Source organism: Anastrepha ludens, chromosome 4, assembly GCF_028408465.1.
Source record: "Anastrepha ludens isolate Willacy chromosome 4, idAnaLude1.1, whole genome shotgun sequence".
Classification (NCBI taxonomy): domain Eukaryota; kingdom Metazoa; phylum Arthropoda; class Insecta; order Diptera; family Tephritidae; genus Anastrepha; species Anastrepha ludens.
The window spans coordinates 14901668-14921084 of record NC_071500.1 but is presented as its reverse complement, the minus strand read 5'-3'; the positions used below and the strand labels follow the sequence as shown (position 1 = coordinate 14921084).

Here is a 19417-nt window from a genome sequence, read left to right as displayed (position 1 = left end):
CAAAAGACACTTACTTAATCTACTATGTATGAGTGTATGTTATGTATAAATAGTATTTATCTACATATACATACATACGTATGTATATACGAAACTACTAAGCCGCCCAATCAAGCATACATCCAAGCAAAACTAACGAATCAACCATCCAGCACAATAATAATAATAATAGTACTAATGTATGTATGTATGTATGCATATATATGTATGGGTATATGCGTATGCATATATATGTGTATATGTGTATGAATGTATGCCTGTGTGCACATACAAGTGTAAAAAATCCAGCCAGTTAGCCAAGCATTGCAATATGAACGCAGCAGCAGCAGCAGCAGCAGACAGCAGGCGGCACCATTCGATGAGATCGCCAAACTGCAAAACTGGCCGCTCAAAGCGGTTCGATTCGAGTTTATTTCGTACACCCGTACTAAGCCGTCACAGTACGAATAGAAGCACATGCATATGCACATACAATCACACATTTGTGCGATCATCGTATATACCTATGTATTTTTATATGTATGTATCCCCGATATTTGTTTTAATATTCACATATGCACTTACATACGTACAAAACGCTTATACAAAACTACATTCGTTACACCTTATTTGTATGCTTTATTTTTTTTGTATTTTTGTATTGTTGTTGTTGTATTCATCTCACCCGCTTTGTGCACGATTTTCGTAAAAGTGGTTTTACAACAGTGTTGGTGTTTATTTTTATATGAATTTTTGCCTATTAGCTTTTGTTTTTTGCTTTTTTTCTTATTCTGCTCTACCTTTTTTTACATTTTTCACTTTTTTACTACACCCGTCCGTACATGCACAACTACATATAAAAAAACACTTTTAAACACGCTTTAGCATAAGCGTGTATTTGTGCATCTGTGAAAACATTAACACACTGAAAAACCAGAAAAGAAAATAAATATAATGGAAAAACAAAAAGCAAATTGGAAAAAAATTCATTTCAAATCTGGTAGAAAAATCTCAAAGCCAACGCTTACCGAACTTCAGACGTCGAGTGGCAGTCGATCTGTTAAGACGTGCTTTTGGCTCAAACCATTTATAAAGCTTCAAAACAAACTCTATCGTTACTTCTACGAAACAACTAACAACTAAATTTCTGCATCTTAAAGATTTTGTGTGGATAAGTGAAAAGTAAAGTGACTCCTTTTTCGGAACGGCTGTGACAGCGCAGACAAAAAGAAACGTTGCTGTAAGTGTGTTTCGCAGGCTACAGAAGATCAATTTAGAAATACAGAAATACAAAGCAAGAACATTCGAAAAGTGTTGAATTTACAAATGCAATTAGTTAAACAGAAAGAGGTGTTCAAAAGCAAGAGGTGTTGTAATAAAGGACATTTTAGAGTTGCAAAATTCTAGCAAAAATGCGAAAGCAAGCCATCAGACACAAAGGAGTATTTAGATTTATGGAAGAAATTTATTTATGTGCGTGGTAACGAAATTTCGTTATTTTCAATTAATGCAGCAAAATTGCAGTACTGAGAGTGAGCTTGAAAAGTGAAAATATTGCAGTTATGCATACACATTTTAATATGAAAGGCAGCTGAAGGATGCGCACATATATAGGAGTAGTTTTCGAAATTTTTAATTTTTAATTTGAAATACAGCATTGAAATGCCGCTTACCCAAATATATATAAAATTAGCTGCACATTAAAAAAAAATAATACTGAAAATAATTGAAAAAATATATAAAACTTTGCAACTTAGCATTTGTGGAAAATATCACAGTTAGAGTTTACGTTACCGGAATGATTCGAGCTTTTTCCGACCAAGGGCTACGCCCCAGTAAACTAGCCCTGTCTAGTGTACCGTACCGCATTATTATAAAATACTCTTGAGTTTAAAACTATGTTGGAAACAAAAATTCAGTCAGCATGGCTCTAATGACAGTTCCTTCCTCTTTTCGACAGGAATAAGGATCGCTAATGCCGCCAGTGCTTTATGAACTTTCCGAACATATTTTTTTTTTTTATTATTATTATTTTTAAGTAAATTTCCACAGTTCGGTAGCTTTGGTCTTTGTGGAACAACACCAAGACGCACACCACAAATAGGAGAAGGAGCTGGGCCAAACACCCAAAAAGAGTGTACGCGAGTAGTAGCGTTGGTCTGGTTAAACGGTTGATGACGCTTTGCCAAACCTTACTGAACAGAATTATCAACACGGTTTGCCATTCTGAGCTATGAAGCCATAGTTATCGATAACGATATTTCTCATGCAGCTAACCAAAAATCATTATAAGGGAAATCTGTTTTTAAAAGAAATATTTTAAGGCGAAATTAATGTTTAAGATCAGAAATTAAAAAACACAAAAAAAGTAAAAGAAAAGTTGAATTAAGTCTTATTTTGCTCAATAAAAATATTCAAACTGAACTAGAAAAGCTACTTTCGATTGAAAGTTAAAATTTGCGGCGAGGAAACTAAGACCAATATTTTAAAAAGCGCTTTGCGTAGGGAGTTGGTGAGGTACAGTTACAAATGTAGGTAACTAAAATTCATTACATATACTTGCATTGGTATATGTATACAAGTATATTTACATCGAAAAAGTCGTTTTCTAAACATATAGACTTTATGAATGCCAAGTCTACATCTATGCGTGGCTTTGTAAAAAGGAATTCAAAGGAGTGCCAGGATGTTTCTACACTGAAGAACTTGATGTTGTTGTTGTATCAGCAAAAACATTCCCCATACATGTGCGGGGAGTGCTGCTGAAGTGACAGTCCTTGACCGAATATATAGTAAATATATAGTAAATCCGGGTCGTTCCGGTAACGTAGAACCCACTGTCGGGGAAACGCTGAAGAAGTTATATTTTTCTCTTGTTAGATCAAACCCCGAATTTTGCAGCATTATCTGGGATCCATTCTATTTAAATGTCTTCATCTTTAGGAATTGAGAAGGTTCAAAAACGTTTCCTAAGATTTGCCATTCATTCCCTTTGTTGGCCTAATAACATAGTTAGCCTGCATATACTCGCAAAAGTAGATGCCTTTTGTTAATTTTAGAAATGCGTAGAAAAATTTCATTGGTCATGTTTATAAGTGTCATAGCCACGAATCATATCAAATGCCACTTTACTTTTTGCCTTTTAGTTGTCTTACTCGTAACCTTAGACTCAGCAATTTGTTCCATTTACCTTCTCCTATTTGTGATGTATGCCTTAGTGTATTTGTACAAATAGAGGGGCTTTTTAAGTTTTGCCAGCGAGTAATTTTTGTTGCAATTTTTTTTTTAATTTGTTAATTTTTTTTTTGCGCTAAATGGTTAATTGTTTGAATAATTTGTTTTTATTTATAATTGTTTTTGAAGTTTTGTCGGCGAATAATGGTGAAATGTTGTTTTAAAAAATTTTAATACACTTTTTTTTAATTCTTAATTTTTTTTTTTTTAAATTATTTAAAAAAAAAATTTTTTTGGCAATAATTTGAATAATGTGAATAATTTTTTTTATTTGTTTTTAATTTTGTTTTACAATAAATGGTTAATTGTTTGAAAAATTTTAATAATTTTTTTTATTTTTGGTTTAATTTTTTTTTAAGTTTTGCCGGCGAATAATTTTTGTTGCAATAAATGGTGGAGTGTTTTAAAAATTTTTTGTTTATTTTTTTTTTTTTTTAAGTTTTGCCGGAGAGTAATTTTTTCTGCAATAAATGATTAATTGTTTTAAAAATTTTAATAATTTTGTTTTTAATTTGTTGAATTCAATTTTTTTTTAAATTTTTTAATTTTGAATAAAATAATGTACATCTCTGTTCTAATTTACTAGTGAGGTTTTGTGAACTGTGAATTTATCTAAGTAAGTGCCAAAAAATGCTACTTAAGATCGGTTACTAATTTAATAAACAAAAGATATACATATATACATTCCTTCCACATAATAAAAATAAAAAAATCAAGCTACAGTTCATAAAATATGGATATTTTTTTTCTTCACCAGGCATTTACCACATCTACAACCACGTTGGTTTCCACACCTTTCTCATTTACTTTGTGGACTCATCTCTGTAAGGCTTAGATGACAGGCAAGGATACGGATTCAATGGCAACTGTGCAAATAAAGCCCGATTATGCGGCCAGCGAAGTCTACAGCACCGCCAGCGAAGCGCCACCGGTAAATAAAAACTTCACTTCAATTTACATACACACATACATACTAACCAACCATAGACAATAACGTAGAAAACATAGCATCTTACTTAAACATTTCTTTATTTCTAAACAACTTCGTCTCATCAATCTCACGCTCACTTTTTATAAACTATGGCATTAACAGTTTAACACTTTCTGGGCCCAACAATAAGAAACAGAATGCAGATGCACCTGCGCGTGTAATGAAATTAACTCGGTCAACTAGTTTTTCTTTATTGCTTTCAATAAAGACTTTAGTACCTTTATTTATATGTACAAACACCTGTATACAGATATGGTACTTTGTAGCAATGTAGGTACGAGTACCAGTCCCCCGCGTACACCTTTTTCTTTACTTGAACGTACATGAATGCATAAAAATATGTATATATGTATGCACTTATATATGTACGTACGTTGTTGAATTATTGCTGGTTTAAAAGTTGAGTTAATTATATTTTAAATGCGCGCCCCAGTCACCTATGCGCTTGCTTACTAACTGGCGCACAGTCTCAACGGCTGGCTGGTTGGTTGGCACCGATTTAAAAGCCACTGACATACCAGCAGACAGCAGCCGCAACAACAAAAGTTGTCGCCTATAGAGTGCCATTTTTTTTAAGATATATAGAATGTACATACAAACACGCATATGTATCTATGTATGCAGGAGACTAGCAGGAAATAACGACGTATACTTTAAAGTAGATTAGTACTGACACATTTTTAGATGTTCTAGCACAATGATCGTTAAAAAAATTATAATAAATAATTTTTTGGTAAAAGTCCCGGCCACTTGAGCTCCTGCGACAAACTTCACTTCAGAGCGATTCTCGAAAGCGGCTCGCAAACTATTGGTTCCTTCGTTTGTTGCATAGCTTCAATGCGCACTTCATAAACTGGTTACCAGACTTGGCTAGCATCTGCAAGGTGGCGCAAAATTAATCCCCCTAACGGAAGATTTGTAAATTTTGCAGATGACATATTTGACACTTGTACATGCAGTTTCTTAAACATACAATCGAAATAAAGATTTCCATCACTCAAAATCATTTTCCTTTTTATTTAGTAAAAAAGTTATTAAAAAAAATGGATGATTAATTTTGTGCCACCTTGTATGTGGATTGTTACTTGTTACTGTAAAATACAGGTATTTACAAAAAAAAAAGTTGTAATGCAAACAAAAATATATAAAAAAATTGTAGCTTATCCCGTTGATGCTGCTGCTAATGGGGCTGTCACAATGGGTCCTTTGCGTCTGTTGCGGCAACGCTTTTGAGCGAATTGGCGTGCAAAACGTACCGTGGTACTACAATGGCAGTATTGCCGCATATAAACAAAAAAGCAACAGATTTTCTTGTTGTGAAAGCAAATATCATTTTTCGTTGTGTGTAAACAGGTTTTTGTTGGTTGAGAAATATATAATAAATGAATGCTTATTGAAGCGAAAGGGGGTTTGAATAGAATTTGGTAGCTGTTGTTGTTGTTTTTATAGCAGCATAAACATTCCCCATATATGTAGGGGGAATGCTGCTGAAGGGACAGTCCTTGGCCAGATATAAATCCGCGTCGTTCCGGTTACATAGAACCAAGTGTCGTGGAAACGGTCGTGGTAGTCGTAGACGGTGGGTGCGACCATAACTTCGGGATCGGCACGCACTTTAAATTTTCAGCATAACTTGGCTAAGATTAGTCTTTTCCCTACTCTTTCAAGCTTTTATCGAAAAAATAAGGGTGCATTTGAAGTGACGCCATTCTTTTGAACTCCATTTATTTTCTGCATTTGATATAATAAAAAACACCATCGAAAAAACTTTGCGCGCTACAAAATTGTTCTTCTTTAAGGGGTTAGAGGTAGTCAGAATTTTCAAAAAATTTAAATTTTTTTTGTATTTTCTTTAAGTATCATATAAAATCTGTAAAAATTTGAAGTAAATCCGAAAAATACTTTTCGAGTTATTCAACAATTAACAAAGGGCGTTTAGGCGCTCCGGAGCTCGATAGCAAAACTTTAAAGGCATTTTTCTCAAAACTATGTTTTTTGAACTGGTGATTACTGTAACTTAAAAACCGCTTGGTAGATTTCAATAAAATCTATACTGCTTTTGAGGAACATAAAAAGGTCGTACTCGATCGAAAGATTTGTTTTTTCAAAATTTCGATTTATTTTTAACAATTAATTGTCATTGTTTTTTCTCGAAAATTTGAAAAATATTTCCTTAGGCAAAAGTAGAAATTGGCCAGTTTTTGTGCATTCCGACTCGGCGTATGGTACGTATGTGGCGCCTTCGACTCAAATAGACATAATCCATTTAGCTGCCAATCAAATTCGTTGCCGCAATGGACTTAACGGACCTATTGTGACGGCCCTGTAACACCTAATAGCAGTACATCGGCCTTGCAGGCGGAAGTCAACAAGCTTAGTTCTTTCATAGATTTATGCAATAAAAATATTAAAGAACAAGAAAAGAACGAAAAAAGCCACTAGGTCCTTTACGCGCGTTTGAATTCTAAAAGCAAAAGTCAATATTTATAAACCACGAAAATTCCATGCACTCCTTTTATGTAGCTCTAATTGATAAAATTTGTATGCTACTGTAGAATTTTTAGATGACAAAAATTTAATTATTTTTAGACTTTGACAACGCTTTCCGGCCGACTTGGTATCTTTACCACAAAAAACTATATATAAATTCTTGTATGTATGTATTTACTTGTTTGTAGCATTTACATATACACTCATGCATATGCATGTGTCTCGGCATCTGCGCAATAAAACCAACCAGCTAAGTAATCAACTAACCACTGGTTACCAACAAACAGCTCCGCAAGTATTTACATAATTTTTCTGTCGCAGTCGCCTGCTCTACCGCTTGGCAAAGACAATTGGAACTTTTTGTTCGCTATTTTTTTAATCATACACACACACACAATGCATGTCTGTGTATATAACCTTTTTAAAAATAAATCAATTAAATATTTTTAGTTTTTTACATTTTTCACATTGTTTTCGTAATTCCGCTGCTAATTTGGCTTACAGCCGCTATTTCATTTCTTGAGCTGCGCCGGCGCAACACAACTGTGACTGCAGCCCATAAATCTGGGTTACTGTGCTTCTTGGTTGCACGCCTCACACAGCCTCACACACACACACACAAGTACAAAAGTACACAAGTCCACAATCGAGTTAGCACATAACTTGAGCAAAAGTCGACAAATTGTTGCTTTTGCTCAATGATCGTTGCTGCTTGCCACTGTATTGCCATTGAAGGTCTTTTCAGCATTCGTAGTACTCGTCGTATTGCGTTGAGAATAGCAGCGGGCAAGCTTTTTGTTAGCGGCCGATGCGACTGACTGCTGATGGAGTCTTTGTGCTTGCTGTGCACGAAGAAGTGCAAGTATGCAAGTGTGTATGTAGGAACATCGAGTAAACTAAATTAAAGGTATATACATATGTGTGTATGTGTTGAAGTATATGTGTATGTAACTATAAGTATGTACCTACGATTTATGAAGATATTCATGTTTGTATGCGGTTTATTCTAGCAAAGATTTTTCTTTAAAAATTTCAAGTTGTATGAGTATTTCGAAAATGCCATGGCCATGTCATGTTTTAAATCATTTCCATATTACAACAGCATCGGAAATGTGTTGTGCAAACTTTTGTTATGCTAAATGGCTAAACTTGGTTCTATGCGAATCACATTTGTGCATGAGTGTATGTACATATGCATGCCAATTAGATAAATGCAATATACTTATAAACTTACGTTCAAAAGTGTTGAATTATGCGCTGTGGTATGTATGGCTTCTGGTATACATAAAAGATATTTTGTATGATGGCACCATATGTCTGATGTATGTATGTATTGTACTTTAAAGAATATGCTCGAAACTTTATTTTATATATTTGAATTTACCCACATACATACATATATACTGCACTTAATTGAGTATCGAATGTTCAAGGCTGTGCTCGTGGCTACACAATAATACAACTGATTTTCAGATTTTTGGAGTACAAGGTTATTTCATAATTCCAATACTTGAGCTATTATTTTCCGAATTTCAAATTTAAATATAATTAATTATAAAAACACAAGTATATTATATATATTATATATAGTTATTACACCTTTGGCTGTGGCGTGCGTCTTGCGTTCCACAAATGGAGGGACCTACAGTTTTAAGGGGTTATTTATGTATAAACTTGGAAGGCTGAAAAATCACGTTTTTCTGAGAATTTTTTACAAAGAACTATTTTATTAAACAAATACAATTTTTAATTATTCAATGTCTACTTTAAAGTTAATTATAGCACGTAAAATTAGTGAAAATATTGAAGTGCACAGCTCCTGCAGATGATCTCCCAAGCGTCCTCCAAAAAAAAAAAAGCGTTTGGCGGTGGACAAAATATCTCCGGTTTGGATTATTTTAAATCCAAAAACCGTTAGATTATTTTTGTGGTTAGATAAAGCTAGGTATCAATCAAAGGAATAGTCAAAATTTTAATTTTTGATAAAATGGCGGCTATAGGAATCGAATTTTCTACAAAAAATTTCGCGAAAAATTGCCAAAAAAATAGAAATAAAAACAAACAAAATTCTTATTTCTTCGATTAATACCTGGAGAATATATCTGAGAAGGTTGTGTTAAAATTTCAAGACGATCGGTTCAGCTGTTTTTGAGAAATCGTGTCCACCGACTTCGAAAACATGGTTTTGAGAAAAACGCGTTTAAAGTTTGAAAATCACTTTACATAGGGCAAAATTTCTTTGAAACGCCTTTTCAAATTTGCGTGTAACTTCGAAAATATTCACCAGAACGATATTAAATTTTCTGTGCGCTTTCTTAAATATATGTATATTAAGAAAATAAAATAAAAGCTAACTCGATTTTTTTTTTTTAATTCTAACTGTAAGCCCACTCCGAATGGCAAATCGGTTTTTAAGAGGAGATTTTTCATGACACAAATACACTGGGAGGTTTGTCATTGCCTGCCGAGCGGCGACCGCTAATAAAAAACTGTTTTCTATCATTTTGGTATTTCATGCACGGAAATTTACTGCCGAATGGTAAACACGCACAACCCATTCGGCTACGATGGCTGCCTACTCAAATAAAGGTGAACGATTCTTTTTTCATTTAAGAAACTTTATATATTTATAAAATAATTTTTTATCATAAAATTGTAATGCGAATGCATATGAAATTGGAACTTTTTAACAACGTTAATGACATTAACTTTTTTACAACATTATTAAACAAATTATTTTAATTAATTTTTGTATTTATTTTAATTTATATGACGATTTCTATTCAAACAAATTTTTTTCTGATTTTCCATCATAATATAATAAATTAATAAAACATATATCTGGAAATTTTTATTAAAATTAAGTTAAATATTTTTAATAAATAAATGATTTGTTGTATTTGTGAATAGTCCTTATTAAACGTCACTTCCCCTTATTAACATAAAAAGAGTTGACTGAGGAGATTTTGAGAGCTAATCTTTAGTGCCTAGTTTTTATTACCTATACTGTGAAGTATTGAATAGGACACAAACACATGTCATACATACACTAAAGCAGCTTACTTGAGCCAAAATTGAGAATAATCATTGAGAAAAATATAATTTAGAGCCAGCTTCATTTCTTAAAGCATTCAGTTATCCTAATAAGTTGTGTTGCTTACTTAAAACAAATCATCTTGGAAAAATTATCCAAAGCGAAAAAATGTAAATTGCCTTTCATTTTGGTTTCATCCAAAGGGAACAGTAAAAGTGAACGATGAAACGTATTGGTCCCCTACCAAAAGGGTGATAGGCACACTCACAGTGAGAAACTTCCTTGTCATTAACTGTTTATTTTTCAATCAATAAAATTTCTCTCGGCAGGCAATGAGAAGCCTCCGAGTGTATTTCTGCTATGAAAAAACTTCTTATAAAAAATAGTCGGCTTAAAACTGTAGGTCCCTCAATATGTGGAGCTACATCAAGACGTACGCCTCAAATGGGAGGAGGTGCTTGGCTAAACACCTAACAGAAATGCAGGCGCCATTTTATTTTATATAATATTATTTTTTTAATATCTCTCTCGTGTTATTATTATTATTTCTTGAAATATAATTAAAATTACAAATTAATCAAATGTAGTCGCATTAGCTACCAGGGCTATCGGCTTAGATATCGTAGCTGCATTTAAAGTTTTATCATCGGCCAGTTTCTTTCCTTTTTCTACTAAAGGGACTTACTTTTTCGGGACTTTTTCTCTTTTTTATTCTGCGTACATTCTCCACTAAGCTTGCATTTGGGCTTTCGGTGTTGTCCAAGCGAAAGTAGCCACTGTCAAAGAAGTATGATAAATTAGTTGCTAACTCTTTAAGAATATACACAATTTACATACTATACATAGACAGGTAGCAAGACTATTCGTACGAAAACAATAATTTGAATACTAGAATACTTAAGCTTATGATTGATGAATAAGTGCATGGGTAATAAATTTTTCTAAAAAGCAAATTTCACACTCATTTACATTTTCAATATTTTTTTAATATGCTCCATGTACCCAAATTAAGACGAAAGCGAGAAGTATACAACATTAGAAAGCATTTGTTTCGACACTATGGTTCAAAGACAGCGCATTAGTAACTAATAATTATAGTTAAAACCTTATTTCTATGACTAATTTGCGGCAACTAAAACAACGCCGCTGCATACATGAATATCATAGATATTTTACGCTAAATTACTAGCCTCTCTTTTTAATTGATATTTTAGGTGCTAAATTATTAATCACTTATATGCATATACACACATACTTATAAGAATACGTATGCTTATAGTGAACTTTTAGTGTTGCAACTGTACAATAACCACCAACTTAACCCAAAAAAACAAAGTTAAGCTGCCAAATGGGCCATCATTATTTAGCATGCAAAATGCACTTTTAAATTGTTTCCACCAAACTTAAAAGCGATACCTAAAATGATAAAAACTGCAATAACTATTAGTTATCGCTACTGCAGAAATTTACTGTTTTGCGAAATCAACGTACAAGCGTTGCATATAAAGTTAGAATTAAAATGCATAGTCTGTAGTAATTACAATAAAAGTATTGACGTTTGTGTGAATGGCGAACAGGCTTTATGCTGGACGTGCATAGCAATTGCAATCGGTTATGTGCTTTAGTCGATTCATTCCCTTAAGTGCGTCATCAGAAGCGGATGCGTGTATATTTTAAAATTAAGAAAAGGAGCCCTGTAACAGTAGAACATTTTTTTTAGGATTCATAGATCAATCCATCAATAGATGCATTGATAGCAATGGAATTTATTTATATTTATTTACCACTCAAATGGCGTTAGGACTGCGTATGCGTATGTGTTACCTATAAATAGAAAATAGATGATTGTAAGGAATGCAGCACAATTGTAAATGTAATAGGAATTTTGTAAGTATGTCTAAATGGGAATTTTCCAATTTACCAGTCGGTGATCATAAATAACAATACTTCTAGTTGTTTGTATTTGTGTTGATAAGAAAGAATAGTTGTAGTTGTCTACTCCACGAGCAATACTCATATGAGAATATCTCTACTCTTTACTTACAAATACTAGCGTGTGTGGAATAAAATATAGCCTCACTTTCGATATATAATAATTACACGAGCAACACAAAAAAGGTACCAACAAAACAAGTTAAGAGATACAAAACAAGTTAGGGATATTATTCTAGCCATCATTCAGTTCAAGATCATTTTAATATATTAAACGTAAATGGCGTAAATATTGCAACGATAGAGCTTCAGTGGGGAAAACGTTGTATTTGTAAATAGCTTCCGTAAAAGTTTGCTTATGTTCCAAATTACATTTATTTCACGATGGGGAGAATAATAAGATGGCGCCGATAGTGGCACCGCTACTTTGCTCACAGCGAATTCGATAGAATTTATTCCTGTGTTATTTGTGTAATTTCTTCTTTTTGTTGCATTCTTATTCGCATTTTCACAGCTTTCTCTCATGCAACTGCGAATATGTGACATCACGCACTCTCTGATGGGCCCAATCTTGTTTCTATCATTCTTGCACTTATTTACACATTCTGTGAGAATATTTCACGTGTGTTTTAGCTTGCGTTACCATTCATGGAACCAAGTTTTTAAAGTGCCAATAAAGAGCTGCTGTTAAAGTAGCAAAAATCGTAAAATTACTGCTTAATCGCGCAGCACCAGTTATGCTAAGTCGTATACGAACTGTTTCTACGACTTACGATTCCTAAAAGACTACGAAGTGCTTCGGCAGTCGGCAGTTTCGACAATTTTTAGCTTCAAATAGTTTTTACTACTTTTGCTGCTACAAACAGTCGAAACGATTAGAATGGTCACTGAAACTGCCGAATAGAAAGGAAAGCAAATTACCACAAAACCATCAACAGCAACTGCAGTTACTCCATTTGCGGAAGAGAAAATAATGCTGCTGCTTCAACTTCGGAATTCTCCAAAAGTGTTATTCAGTCAAACGAGAAACTGTGGAGGTGGTCGAGAAAACGCGCAACAGAGTTAAGGAAAAAAATTTCTAATTAAAAATCGTGAAATTGGTATGCAAAATTTATGGAATTTTTATAATTTTTGTGCACAGTTTTAAAATTCTATTTGTATGGTTTTTGTTAAGCAATTATTTTATATAAAATTATTTTATATAAATTATTTTATATAAAATAATGAATACTCAAAGGAAGCATAGAAAATTTGTAATAAGTTCAAACTATTCATTGCAAACCTCCCGGTGTACTTCTATGAAAAGCTCCTCTTAAAAAAATATCTGCCGCAGGCGGCTTAAAACTGTAAAACTCCATAAATAGGAGAAAAAGCGCAGCCAAACCTCCATAATAAAGCATATTCTGTGCTACTGTGTAGCTCTCTCGAAAACTGGGTTACGCTACGTACAGTTCTAGAGATTTCCCCACTAATGAACCAGTTTCATGCTAATGAAACAATTCAAATTTCTTATATTTCAAGTCGCACACGGAATGGATATAAATATTGTTACCCTAACAAAGAATTATACTTCTTTACTTATCTATTATTATTTTAGTGTCTTTTGTGCTCGTTTTGGCTTTTTTTTTTTTTTTGTATTTTTTGTATTTTTTGCTTAATGACGGAACTCAATCGTATTCGTCATGCAGCAGCGCAACTAATTTCAAAGTTATAAAATACAGAAAAAATAATAATCAAAACAAAAGAGAATTAGTAGACGAAATAGCGCTTAATGGAAAAATTTCAAAAAATTGACGAGTTCGCATAGCTTTTAAAGCGCGTGATTTGCGAATTAAAATAACAGCACAATCGCCATTTAGGTAGCCAGCCAATCTAATAGACAATCAGGCAACCTGTCACTCAGCGGGATTTTTATGACTGACAAGATATGCAAATTGATGTATCCGATTTAAAGGCAAACTACAAAATCATGCCAGCACTGTGCACACGACTGAGCTACGGAATCGCCCCTTATATTTCTATATGTAGGTACATATGTACGTGTATATATCTATATGTACGTACGATTTTATGTATAAACATATCCCAAGTAGTCCGAAGAGTCATACAAACATGTGTATGTATGTGCACGAGAGAAATATGTGTTGTGCAAATTGCCGAACGCCCGAAGATAGACCGAATTACTGTCAAGCGATTGTAACATAAATTATGCAAATTTCAATGAAACGTTCTGTGTACGTGTACTTTGAACACATGCATAAATATGCAATACAAACGCTATGCGTGTAAATATGCATAGATTGTTATGTGTGAGGGCGTGAGCGCAAATTATCAATGAGGGTGCACGTATTCATTGTACATATATTTCTTTATTTGTTTTGATTTATGAAATATGTAAACATGCGACTGCACCCGGCAGATAGCCAAGAATGTCACAAGTTTTGGGAAGTACCTGGGTTACTTGCAAAAAGCAGCTACAGTTTAAACAAAGTATTTTTAGCCCAAATGCTGGGAGCGAAAATTTCAATTTCAAGTATTTTTCTTTACTTGTTTTTTAACCGAAGGGGAATGTGAAACTTGGGGAAAACTAGTAAAACCTTTATCCGTTTAATTTGAATAGAGCTGCTTATAAGTTTGTTGTTATTTTCTTGCTAAACGAGTAAAAAAGAAAAGAAATTTTGCTACACTCAGAGTGTCATGAATTGTTGTGGGAATAGAAGAGGGATGCACTCATACCTACATACATATACTGACAGAATAACAACACTTCGTATATGTTTTTACTATCTAGAACACTGAAGTGTGTTTCTATTCAAAATGTTAAGTTCATTGAGTGAAAATAAGAAGAGCTTTATCATTCAAAATAAATTTTTTGTTTCTCAATATAATTTTGTAAGTTATATGCTCGAGTTTTGAATTTCCGGGCAGGAAACAACAAATGAGAGAAACAGTTTTTTCTAATAGCGATCGCCCCTCCGCTGGCAATGACAAATCTCCGAGTGCTTGAAAAAGGCGTCATAGAAAACCAGCTGCCATTAGAGAGGGCATAAAACTAAAGGTATCTCCATTTATGGAAAAACAACAAGAAGCACACCACAAATTGTAGGAGGTGCTCGGACAAACACCAAATAATACAAACGTAATTACCAATTACCAACAAACACCAAATATACTTATATGTATATATCATTTATGAGACATATGCTATAGTTGGGTAAGTCCAGATTTATTTCCAAGTATTTTTTATTATTTAATTTTTTTATTATATTGACATATTAGAGGAATAGTTTTGTTTTAAAGCACTAACTACACAATGATTCAGAGCAGTGAGATTTTAAATAATCTTTTGAAATTATTAAATTTGTTTTATTCGATTTTTTGAAAAGTCAAGTCAAATTTTAAAATTAAATTGTTTTTGTTATTTAAATTAATTTATATCAAAACTAGTCACAGTTTGCAAGTTTTACAAACAGCTGATTCCTATTTAGTATATGATTTTAAATAAACTTTACAAATTTTTGTCTAAAATATACAATATTTACTTATATCCTCCATTTTAATCTCAGCTTTTATTTCAATTTAGCTTTGACTCAATTCGTAAATTTTAATTTCGCATTTATTTTACTCTGCGATCAGCTTTTTTTCTCACTAGCAAAATTCTTACAAGTAAAAATTAATCCAGTAAAAACTTGCAACTTCCCCTCAAAATGAAATGCTATGCTGCTCTCTCACTTTCCCCTACTTTGCAAGTTTTTTGAATACATAAACACCAAAACTTGATAATTCGCAAGAAGTGTTACAAATTATTTGCTTCATGCACCGATCTAATATTGACTCAATATATTTCAAATTGTGAGCTATTTGCAAATTATAAAAAACTCTGTGAAACAAACTTATTGAAAAGATGCGTAGTTTTTTGAACCATTTCATAACAAATCAGTGGCATTGATTAACAGGAAAATTAGAAAACTTAATTTTACTGTTGCTTACATTTTGAATTCGTGCTCATTTATTTCCCATTACGTTTCTCTCTCCTTTGTTAGCATTTGCAGTCATATTAATTAGCTTATTATTTCCCGCTGCAGTTAGTAATTTTCAACTTGGTGTAAATTGGTTTGGTTACAAAGGGGAACACATTTTCCATACATATGTACATCTACATGGTTATTAGTTAAGATTAGCGCAAACTTTTTATGTACATTGTTGTATTTAAATTAAAATGCATGTACATATTGTGTTTGGGGCATTCACAAGGGTGCCACATGTGTCATATTGTTGTATGTCGTAAACTTTAAATGGCTAAAATATATTTAGGAGGTACCTTAAAGATAGTATAAAACTCATATCATGAGTTATTACACAGTTTAAAAAATAGTTGTTTGTTTTGTCCATTTCTCTAAACTTTTATTTAAACGTTAAAAACTTAACCACATACATACTTATATATTCATTGTATATCAACATTTCAAATTTATTACTCGATTTACTACTGGCATCTTTGCATATGACAGTTGTTCACCGCTAGAGTGTTAATAATAAATTCACGCGGTCTGCATGATTGTGAATATTCTTTTTCACGCTTACTCTACTTTTCCGCCACCACATGAAACTACGAAGTATTTTTTATTTGTTTCAAAATTATTTAGCGTATGAAATGGAAAAAAAAAAAGAAAAAACAAAATGTTACGGTGGCATTTATTACCTTTACCTAATTCCGCCTCTAATTGCGATTTCCACTTCACATACATATGTACATAAATACATACATATGTAGGTATGTGCATTTAAAAAATAAATTATGTTTTCGGCATTAGTGCTGCTAACTTGAAAACATGCGAGCACAATTTTTACTTGGATTTGGATTTGTTGTTCGGCTCAACTTGTTGTTCCTTTTGTTCTCTCTCTCTGAATTTACCATCACCGGTGCTGGCTGCTGAACTCGCACATGTACACATATGTACGAGTATGTATGACTGTGTGCAGTTTACTGGCTCCATTGTTAAACAAACCATAACTTGTTACCATTGCAATGCAGTGATTGTAACGATTTGGCGGTGCTGATGTGAATGCATTCACTAAGCAATAAACAAACAAATAAATAAATAATTACTAATAGTAAAGCAAAGTAGTCACACGGCAGCTATTACGAGTAACACTCACAACACAACGGTATGAGCATTGCAATCAATTGGTTTCAAATTCCTGTTGTTTTCAATTTTTTTTTTGTGAGCTTTTACACGCCAACAACGTGCGGAAATATGTGGCCCTACACGCATTTGTACATGTATGTGTGTATAAGTATGTGTGGGCAGCCATAAAACAACAAACTCGAGCGTTGAATATCTGATATCGCCATATTCTCAGTTTGGTATGTGAGAAAATATTTATTTTAGACGGAAGCTATAACTTTAATGTCAGTTGCAGTGAAAAGCTGGTTTTTGAAATTTATAGCTCCCATGCAAGGGTGAATATATATTTTTATGTATGCACATATACATATACATACATATATGCATATATAAAGATGAACTAGCGGTTAGAAAAAATTATTGCATTGTATTTAGTTGGTGAAGTAAATTTGAAACAAAATCAAGGTCGACAAGTTTGAAAATTGATTAGGCTGAGTAACCAAAATGATTGGATGCTTTAATCGATTATAATTGGAAATAATAAAAAAGAATTTAAATATTTACCAGTAAATAAAAACAAATTAATTTTTTTATTAATTTTAAATTAAATTAATAAAAAAATAAATTTTAAATTAAATTAATAAAAAAATAAATTTGAAATTAAATTAATAAAAAAATAAATTTCTTCATTTTATGTTTTTTTTTTTAATTATTATTATTGATGGTTTTTGAATATATTAATATAGTTTGGGGAAAAAGAAATCCATTATTTGCTCGGTATATAGCTGGCTCGATCTCTCGTAAAGTATCGATCAGACAATTTAAAGTTTATGCTCTTTGACAAAGTAACATTTCACACTAAAAAAATATTTTACGGTTTTTTTTATTCAGTCATACAGGGTGATAATAATTGAAGTCAACAAAGAGAAAATTCGGTACATTTTACAGCTTTTCTTTGATAAATGCGAAAATGCAGGCCGTTGAAACTGTGAATGGTATTCGTGGTGTCTATACTTTAACAGTTAATTACGTGCAATTTTCGTTTCGCCGATTCCGTTCTGGCATTTTTGATGTTAAATGTCGATAATGCCGAAGATGTCTATAAAATCACCGAAATAATCGAAGTTGACCGGCATATTAGTAGTCGTAGCATCGCCCAAAACCTGAAGATCGAGCATAAAGCGTCTGGCCAGACCACTATGAATATTTAATTCATTATTAAGTATCGCAGGTATATATTTTTAAATTCTTACCTGTTTCCTTGGTTGGTAAAAAAAAGATTTTTTTTTGTGATTTTTATTTATAATATTTTAACTCATTTCGAAGAAGGTTGAAGAAATAGTAGTTGATTACAATGAAATTTATGGTAAAATATGAAATGATAAATAATATATTTATTTATGGATTCGGTAGAAGGCAAGCAAAATATGTATAAGAGATTTTTGAGTGCTGTTGACCTACTGGATTCTTGTATACAATACAATAGGAACGAGTTTTTCGGCGAAGCTTTTCCCCTCCTTGTAGACAAAGGCGACAATCTCTCTTCGCTGTGAGTGTATAGGCTCCGATTGCTTGGTTGACTACAATATTCCCAGGGATTGTAATTGATTTATTGAAAAATCATTCCATAGCCAGACGCGTAGTGAATTGAGAAATAATGGCTGGATTATTCATACGATTTTTGATGTTTGCAAGGACCAATGTGTTCGATAAAGTCATCAAAAAATTTTGTCTCGCATCACTTTTTCTGAACCCATCAACTTCCTTGCGACTGCGTACGTTTCAAGAGCTGAAGCTACAGCTCATCCCAAATATGTTTTCTGTTTAGCTGTGCTGTGGCTGCAACTGCGCTATTTCAAACAACTGAGCCGCAGACTACCTAAAATTTGTACTCGTATGAACATACAGTGGCTTTAGCTGCGGAAAAACGGTAGCACAGCAAAACTCTAAAAGAAGGCATGCGTGCATACATTACTGGAACTTTGCAATCCTTTAAAAACTAAGAGGCTTACTATCTTGACCTAACCACATCAGATGTCATCTTGTAATGCAAAAGCAAGACAATAGCAGTTATGGTAGCAGCTGTGACAGCAGTTGCGATAGCAAAATGACAGCAAATACGAAAGCAATCCGAAAGCCATAGCCACAGCTAAAATCTGACTTTTTCTAAAGCACTGTCGCTATACTGTAGCGATATTCGAGGCAGCTTCGGATTGTTTTCGAAATTCCTTTGACTGCTTCGTTTTATTTTTGGTATTGCTTTGCTTTGGCAGCTTCGTTTTATTTTTGGTATTACTTTGCTTTGACAGATTCGTTTTAATTTTGGCATTGCTTCGACTTCGCTGTGTCATATTTAATTTCTCCAGCCAAAGTGTAGTCGTAGCACATGAAATGCAAAGCACTTTAGAGGCAATAGTCGCTAATAGTGACTAGTGCCAGCAGCTTGAATACCAACTTGAATATCGACAAACAGTCTATATTTTTCAAAATACCACAAAGAGAGAGCGAGAAATTAGTCGCTTCATCACAGTGATAAATGGTTATAAGCAAAGCCAACTTTTACGAGCTTAGAAATTAATCATTACTTAAGCAGTTTTTAGTTTGTATTTACTTCGATTTTTACTCTTT

At 33.0% G+C, this 19417-nt stretch overlaps 1 protein-coding gene across 2 annotated transcripts in view; it reads left to right on the top strand.

The window, feature by feature from the left end:
- Positions 1 to 1000: 1000 nt before the first annotated feature.
- Positions 1001 to 19417, top strand: part of LOC128862113 (uncharacterized) — a 53337-nt gene continuing 34920 nt past the window's right edge. For both annotated transcript variants that reach the window (XM_054100555.1, XM_054100554.1), the window contains exons 1-2: positions 1001 to 1219; positions 3971 to 4144. In XM_054100555.1, the coding sequence (XP_053956530.1) occupies positions 4049 to 4144 (96 nt within the window). In that variant the 5' untranslated portion in view covers positions 1001 to 1219; positions 3971 to 4048. The remainder of the gene's footprint in view (positions 1220 to 3970; positions 4145 to 19417) is intronic.